This window comes from Nerophis ophidion, linkage group LG15 (assembly GCF_033978795.1).
Source record: "Nerophis ophidion isolate RoL-2023_Sa linkage group LG15, RoL_Noph_v1.0, whole genome shotgun sequence".
Taxonomy (NCBI): Eukaryota; Metazoa; Chordata; class Actinopteri; order Syngnathiformes; family Syngnathidae; genus Nerophis; species Nerophis ophidion.
In genome coordinates, this window is record NC_084625.1 from 46038962 (window position 1) to 46047787 (window position 8826).

At 43.6% G+C, this 8826-nt stretch overlaps 1 protein-coding gene across 1 annotated transcript in view; it reads left to right on the forward strand.

Moving 5' to 3' along the window:
• The first annotated feature begins 363 nt into the window (after positions 1-363).
• The window catches only part of LOC133569797 (G-protein coupled receptor 161-like), a 15101-nt gene continuing 6638 nt past the window's right edge, over positions 364-8826 (forward strand). Inside the window, exons 1-2 of the mRNA XM_061922420.1 lie at positions 364-1041; positions 1955-1963. Coding sequence (XP_061778404.1) covers positions 364-1041; positions 1955-1963 — 687 coding nt within the window. The remainder of the gene's footprint in view (positions 1042-1954; positions 1964-8826) is intronic.

Sequence of the window (8826 nt, forward strand, 5' to 3'; positions counted from 1 at the left end):
GGTGAAGTGTCCTGCCCAAGGACACAACGGTAGTGACTTTGATGTCCATAGGTGGGAAGCGAACCTGCAACCCTCAGGTTTCTGGCACGGCCGCTCTACCCACCACGCCATGCCGCCCCACTAACCCCCAATTCCAACCCTTGATGCCGAGTGCCAAGCAGGGAGGTAATGGGTCCCATTTTTATAGTCTTTGGTATGACTCGGCCGGGGTTTGAACTCACAACCTACCCACGAGGCCACTGAGTAGGTTAACAGGAGTCAAGTGGCGTCCCCATTTACATTTTTCCTGATTTTCTCTGACCCTCCCAGATGCAGAATGACTCCACCGCCTCCGCCCCGGAATCCCCCCGGCTGCCGGCCGCCATGACCTTCCCCAACGCCAGCGTCAACGCCAGCGCCGAGGGCGTGGTCTTCCAGCCGTTGTCCCTCTTCAGCGTGCTGACGCTGACCCTGCTGGCCATGCTGGTGGTGGCCACCTTCGTCTGGAACCTGCTGGTGCTGGTGACCATCCTGCGGGTGCGCACCTTCCACCGCGTGCCCCACAACCTGGTGGCCTCCATGGCCATCTCCGACGTGATGGTGGCGGCCCTGGTGATGCCGCTCAGCCTGGTCCACGAGCTCAACGGGCGCCTGTGGAAGCTGGGCCGCGTGCTCTGCCAGGTGTGGATCTCCTTCGACGTGCTCTGCTGCACGGCCAGCATCTGGAACGTGACGGCCATCGCGCTGGACCGCTACTGGTCCATCACCAGGCACCTGGAGTACACGCTGAAGACCCGCAAGAAGATCTCCAACGTGATGATCGCCCTCACCTGGCTGCTGTCGTCCATCATCTCCCTGTCGCCGCTCTTCGGCTGGGGCGAGACCTACTCCGAGGGCATGAAGTGCCAGGTGAGCCAGGAGCCGTCCTACACCGTCTTCTCCACCTTCGGGGCCTTCTACCTGCCCCTCTGCGTGGTGCTCTTCGTCTACTGGAAAATATACAAGGCGGCCAAGTTCCGGATCGGCTCCCGCAAGAGCAACACCATCACCCCCATGGCAGAGGTATCAATATTTCACGCTTCCGTCATTCCTGCTTTGTCTGCACATCTCGCGCCGGATGATTTACGGCGGAGGCGACTGACCCCCCCGGTTCTCTGTTGCTATGCAATTATTCATATTTCCACTGATGAAGCTATTTCGCCGTTCATCAGCGCCAGGACAAAATATCCTGCTCCTCTCCTCCCTGTTGTGAAGGAGCGTAGGCAGGAGGATATAAATATCAGCATCTTCCAGGGCCTTTGTGCACCTTGCATGCTCGTCTGTTTGGCGCTCGTCAGGCAACAAAATACGAAAAGTATAAACACAAAAAATGTGAGTTGGGAAATTGTGTTAGATGTAAATATAAACAGAATACAATGACTTGCAAATCCTTTTCAACCCAAATTCAATTGAATGCACTACAACAGGGGTGCCCATTACGTCGATCGCGAGCTACCAGTCGACCGCGGGGGGTGTGTCAGTCGATCTCGAGCCAGGCTTTCAAAAAAAATAGACCTAAAAATTAGTGATCATCAATCTTCACCAAGACGTCACTTAAATGACATTCACGGTACCGGAGGGTCTTGTGAGATGACGCTGGCTGCTGCAAGATCATTATTATGAAAATATGACCGAGAGGAAGGCGGGAAACACTTTTTATTTCAACAGACTCTCGCGCCGTACCTTCCGTCAAAACTCTAAAGGCCGACTGCACATTTCCTATCTTCACAATAAAAGCCCTGCTTCATGCTGCCTGCGCTAACTAAATACAGAGTCTCGGAAAACTGGCGTGCACAAGTGATCCCTCAGAAAGCTGGCGTGCACATCCGAGACTCTTATTTTGTCAGCGCAGGCAGCATGAAGCAGGGCTTTTATTGTGAAGATAAGAAATGTGCAGTCGGCCTTTAGAGTTTTGACGGAGGGGAGGGCGCGAAAGTCTGTTGAAATAAAAAGTGTTTCTCGCCTCCCTCTCTGTCATTTTTTCATAATAATGAACTGGCAGCAGCCAGCGTCATCTCACAAGACCCTCGGGTGCCGTGAATGTCACTCAAGCAAGCTACGGAATTTGCCGCCAATGTTTTTCTTGTAAAGTGTATGGAAGCTGGATGAATTAGATGCCAAAAACCAACCACTTTCATGTGGTATTGTACAGAAAGGACAACTTTTTTTCTCCTCCTTTTGAAAATGTGGGCGTTATCATCATTACTGTCTGATTCCAATCAATGCAAGTCATCAGAATCAGGTAATACAGCAACTTATATTCTTGTCTTCGTGAAAGAAAGACATCTATATGTGTTACACATGCTTGTATTATCATTAAACACATTTAACTTGTTTACAAAAATGTCTCTTTCATAAATAAATAAATATAAATGATATATATAAATGAGGTAGATCCCCTCGAGTTGGTCAATTGAAAAGTAGCTCGCCTGCAGAAAAAGTGTGGGCACTCCTGCACTACAAAGACAAGATATTTAAGGTTCAAACTCATTAACTTAGAATTTCATGGCTGCAACACGTGCCAAAGTAGTTGGGAAAGGGCATGTTCACCACTGTGTTACATCACCTTTTCTTTTAAAACCAGTCAATAAACGTTTGGGAACTGAGGAAACTAATTGTTGAAGCTTTGAAAGTGGAATTCTTTCCCATTCTTGTTTTATGTTGAGCTTCAGTCCTTCAACAGTCCTTCATAATGCGCCACACATTTTCCATGGGAGACATGTCTGGACTGCAGGCAGGCCAGGAAAGTACTTGCACTCTATTTTTACGAAGCCGCGCTGTTGTAACACGTGCTGAATGTGGCTTGGCATTGTCTTGCTGAAATAAGCAGGGGCGTCCATGAAAAAGACGGCGCTTAGTTGTTCCGTAACCTGTATGTACCTTTCAGCATTAATGGTGCCTTCACAGATGTGTAGGTTACCCATGCCTTGGGCACTAATGCATCCTCATACCATCACAGATGCTGGCTTTTCAACTTTGCGCCGATAACAGTCTGGATGGTTCGCTTCCCACAATGTCGAATATTTCCAAAAACAATTTGAAATGTGGACTCGTCAGAACACAGAACACTTTTACACTTTGCATTAGTCTATCTTAGATGATCTCGGGCCCAGAGAAGCCGGCGGCGTTTCTGGATGTTGTTGATAAATGGCTTTCGCTTTGCATAGTAGAGCTTTAACTTGCACTTACAGATGTAGCGACAAACTGTATTTAGTGACAGTGGTTTTCTGAAGTGTTCCTGAGCCCATGTGGTGATATCCTTTAGAGATTGATGTCGGTTTTTGATAGAGTGCCGTCTGAGGGATCGAAGGTCACGGTCATTCAATGTTGGTTTCCGGCCATGCCGCTTACGTGGAGTGATTTCTCCGGATTCTCTGAACCTTTTGATGATATTGTGGACCGTAGATGTTGAAATCCCTCAATTTCTTGCAATTGCACTTTGAGAAACGTTGTTCTTAAACTGTTTGACTATTTGCTCACGCAGTTGTGGACAAAGGGGTGTACCTCGCCCCATCCTTTCTTGTGAAAGACTGAGCATTTTTTGGGAAGCTGTTTTTATACCCAATCATGGCACCCACCTGTTCCCAATTAGCCGGCACACATGTGGGATGTTCCAAATAAGTGTTTGATGAGCATTCCTCCAATTTATCAGTATTTATTGCCACCTTTCCCAACTTCTGTGTCATGTGTTGCTGGCATCAAATTCCAAAGTTAATGATTATTTGCAAAAAAAAAAGTTTATCAGTTTGAACATCAAATATGTTGTCTTTGTAGCATATTCAACTGAATATGGGTTGAAAATGATTTGCAAATCATTGTATTCTGTTTATATTCACATCTAACACAATTTCCCAACTCTTATGGAAACAGGGTTTGTATATAGCGCTTTTCTCTAGTGACTCAAAGCGCTTTTACATAGTTAAACCCAATATCTACTGTGGAGGTCTTGCTCCTCCGGGTTCATTGGACCACCAATCATCGACATCCCAGGCTCCTCCAGGTTTACAAAAGAGTTGTATTTTTCAATAAATGTGCCAAGTCTTTTGGGTGCTTTTCAGCAGCTGTTTATTTCTCAAGTGAGCACACGAATGGTTTTTCTCCAGTGTCGTGTCTCGCTCGGATTTGCTCTTCACCATCTAACCTCCATCCAGCCTTCAACAGAGCGAGAGGTGATCAGACAAACACTCACAGCTGTGTCATCTACGCACCTGCCGCTAGGGAATCGAACCTGGAATCCACAAGTTGCTGGCACGGTCGCTCTACCAACCGAGCATGAGAAGAATGCAATTGGAAAACACATTTAAAAAGTTAGTTTATGTTTACAAATATTTTTGCTGGGGTGGGGGGGGGGGTGTAGCTCGGTTGGTAGAGTGGCCGTGCTAGCAACCTGAGGGTTCCAGGTTCGATTCCCGCTTCCGCCATTCCTAATCACTGCCGTTGTGTCCTTGGGCAAGACACTTTACCCACCTGCTCCATGTGCCACCCACACTGGTTTAAAATGCAACTCAGATATTGGATTTCAATATGCAAAGCGCTTTGAGTCACTCGAGAAAAAGCGCTATATAAATATAATTCACTTCACTTCACATTTTGGTTGCAACTGATAAACAAAACAGCAAAACAAAACAACTCTGACAAATAGTTGAACTGATACGGTATTATCGGTACCTGGGAGTCGATACCGGTACTTAACGTTACCACTTTTCGGTGCTGTTGTGTGTAAAGAAAATGCGGTAAAAAATGTTTATGTGTGGTCAAAATTACATTTAAAAATGTTTTGAACTCTTTTATGAACCTCTTTTTGACCTCTTTTTAACTCTTTTACGAATATCTTTCGCAACCTCTTTTTTGAACTCTTTTACGACCTCGTTTTTTAACCGACCTTTTCTTTTTAGCTGTTTATGACCCCCGACCCTTTGAAAGCAGCTGTTGCCATGTGGTCAGGGAAAGTCCAAATAAAAGGAGGCGTACAATTTTTGGCACAGCGTGCTGAGATACTGTACAAGGGTACAGTGTCCAGGCATCCCACCCCATATTGAGCCCAAATTGAATTCTGTCTCTGTTTAATTCTTTGCTTCTGGTCTTGTTTAAGAGATGTCATCAGTGTTTGAACCTGACAGCAACCCAAACCCCCCCCCCCCCAAAAAAGATTTGCAACCAAAATAATTTATTCGCTGCAAATTTTTTCTTAAATCTCAAATTCATTATTTTTGTTGACAAATCTTGTTTTGTGCAAAATTGCATATCTGGCATTGATTCAGTCAGTAAAAGGTTTCAAAAAAACGACTCGATTCTCGGAAAACTGCACAATAAGGGCTTTTTAAGTCCTCTCTATCCGGCAATGATGCACCCTTAAACCTGAAAGACGGTTATTAGTTTTGCTTGAGTTCATCACTTGGCATCCGTCTGCCAAGAAAGACCCATTGCAAGAATGAATTAGACCCGACTGTTAGCACTTTTAACTTCCAAAGAACAGATAATCGCTCAAGCGGCAATTAAGGGCTTTATTGAACTTCTGCCTCCGGTCTTATTGCACCTGAAACCTCTTGGACTTGTGACTCAAGCTGCGTTGACCAAGGCCAGGGGAGGACGCAATGCATGAGATTTATAGAGGATATATGTCATGCACCAAGGAATAAGCGATTGTAAATATAAATAAATATTACTGCACAGTATTAGGATTTTTTTTCTTTTCATTGTGAAAAAAATTTGGATTTGAAAACTCCATTTTTTGTAATTAGAGCAAAAGAGTGAGAAAATCCTGCAATGATGCTAACTGACATCTCATTAACACTGCTGACTCATCTGTTTTTAAGTCGGGTAAAAAATGGATTTTAATATACATTTCTTACCAAACATAACCCGTTTGAAATGGTTCTATTATCGTTTTCATGCCAAATGATACGATAAGTTGTCACGTTTGGGTCGCGTCTTTATGCGGGGTCGTCCTCCCAGGAATGCAGACGGACCACTCCGGACAAAGCGTCCAGGTAAAAACATGATTTAATCTTGAACAAAAACGGAAAACAAGGCGAACGAACAAGGTGCCGATCGCACTTGAAGCTAAATACTTAGCATAGACTGTGGCATGGAACACTCAGGGAACTGTGGCATGACTTACTTGGCAAGGTAACGAAACTTGCGTGAATCGGACGATGACGCCAGGCCGACTTACTGGCAAAAAGCAGGCTTAAATAGTGCCTGGGATTAGACACAGGTGAGCGTCCCGAACACCAGAGGCAGGTGAAAACAATAAGCTGCCAAAAATAATTATTACTGCACAGTATTAGGATTTTTTTTCTTTTCATTATGAAAAAATTTGGATTTGAAAACTCAATTTTTTGTAATTAGAGCAAAAGAGCGAGAAAATCCTGCAATGATGCTAACTGACATCTCATTAACACTGCTGACTCATCTGTTTTTAAGTCGGGTAAAAAATGGATTTTAATATACATTTCTTACCAAACATAACCCGTTTGAAATGGTTCTATTATTGTTTTCATGCCAAATGATACGATAAATTGTCACGTTTGGGTCGCGTCTTTATGCGGGGTCGTTCTCCCAGGAATGCAGACGGACCAAAACATGATTTAATCTTGAACAAAAATGGAAAACAAGACGAATGAACAAGGTGCTGATCGCACTTGAAGCTAAATACTTAGCATAAACTGTGGCATGGAACACTTAGGGAACTGTGGCATGAAACGAGCAAGACTTACTTGGCAAGGTAACGAAACTTGCGTGAATCGGACAATGACGCCAGGCCGACTTACTGGCAAAAAGCAGGCTTAAATAGTGCCTGTGATTAGACACAGGTGAGCGTCCCGAACACCAGAGGCAGGTGAAAACAATAAGCTGCCAAAAATAAATATTACTGCACAGTATTAGGATTTTTTTCTTTTCATTATGAAAAAATTTGGATTTGAAAACTCCATTTTTTGTAATTAGAGCAAAAGAGCGAGAAAATCCAGCTGGCTCCCTGCAATGATGCTAACTGACATCTCATTAACACTGCTGACTCATCCGTTTTTTAGTTGGGTAAAACAGGGATTTTAATATACATTTCTTACCAAACATAACCTGTTTGAAATGGTTCTATTATCGTTTTCATGCCAAATGATACGATAAATTGTCACGTTTGGGTCGCGTCTTTATGCGGGGTCGTCCTCCCAGGAATGCAGACGGACCAAAACATGATTTAATCTTGAACAAAAATGGAAAACAAGGTGAATGAACAAGGTGCCGATCGCACTAGAAGCTAAATACTTAGCATAAACGGTGGCATGGAACACTCAGGGAACTGTGGCATGAAACGAGCAAGACTTACTTGGCAAGGTAACGAAACTTGCGTGAATCGGACAATGACGCCAGGCCGACTTACTGGCCAAAAGCAGGCTTAAATAGTGCCTGTGATTAGACACAGGTGAGCGTCCCGAACACCAGAGGCAGGTGAAAACAATAACCTGCAAAAATAAACATTACTGCACAGTATTAGGATTTTTTTCCTTTTCATTATGAAAAAATTTGGATTTGAAAACTCAATTTTTTGTAATTAGAGCAAAAGAGCAAGAAAATCCTGCAATGATGCTAACTGACATCTTATTAACACTGCTGACTCATCTGTTTTTAAGTCGGGTAAAAAATGGATTTTAATATACATTTCTTACCAAACATAACCCCGTTTGAAATGGTTCTATTATCGTTTTCATGCCAAATGATATGATAGATTGTCACGTTTGGGTCGCGTCTTTATGAGGGGTCATTCTCCCAGGAATGCAGACGGACCAAAACATGATTTAATCTTGAACAAAAATGGAAAACAAGGCGAATGAACAAGGTGCCGATCGCACTTGAAGCTAAATACTTAGCATAGACTGTGGCATGGAACACTCAGGAACTGTGGCATGAAACGAGCAAGACTTACATGGCAAGGTAACGAAACTTGGGTGAATTGGACAGTGACGCCAGGCCGACTTACTGGCAAAAAGCAGGCTTAAATAGTGCCTGTGATTAGACACAGGTGAGCGTCCCGAACACCAGAGGCAGGTGAAAACAATAACCTGCCAAAAATAAATATTACTGCACAGTATTGGGATTTTTTTTCTTTTCATTATGAAAAAATTTGGATTTGAAAACTCCATTTTTTGTAATTAGAGCAAAAGAGCGAAAAAATCCAGCTGGCTCCCTGCAATGATGCTAACTGACATCTCATTAACACTGCTGACTCATCTGTTTTCTAGTCGGGTAAAACAGGGATTTTAATATACATTTCTTACCAAACATAACCCGTTTGAAATGGTTCTATTATCGTTAAGCAATGTCTGAGCTGACATTGCTTAAAACAATAATTATGAATAATTCCGCTGGAATTCACAGTGCTAAAAATAAGGTGCAAAATATAAAACATTCTCATGCATTTAAATCCATCCATCCATTTCCTACCGCACCTGTTCAAGAAGTCGCATTAATGGTAAGAAGTATTTTATGTCATGATGGGGGGGGTCGCAGCTTGCTGCGGGGTCGTTCTCCCAGGAAGGCAGACGGACTTACTCAGGACATGGCATTTAGGTAGAAACATGACTTAATTTACACAAAATAAAGATACAAACAAAAATTGCTCACAGCGGAGGCATAACTTGGGCTAAGGAAGAAAGCTAACGCATAAACAGACTATGGACATAAATCAAACAAAACTTACTTGGCACGGCATGAAGCACGAAACTATGGCAAGGCATGAAACAAGTCAGCACAGAGCAAGAAAATATCACATTGACGCCAGGGCGACTGACTGGCAAAGACAAGCTTAAA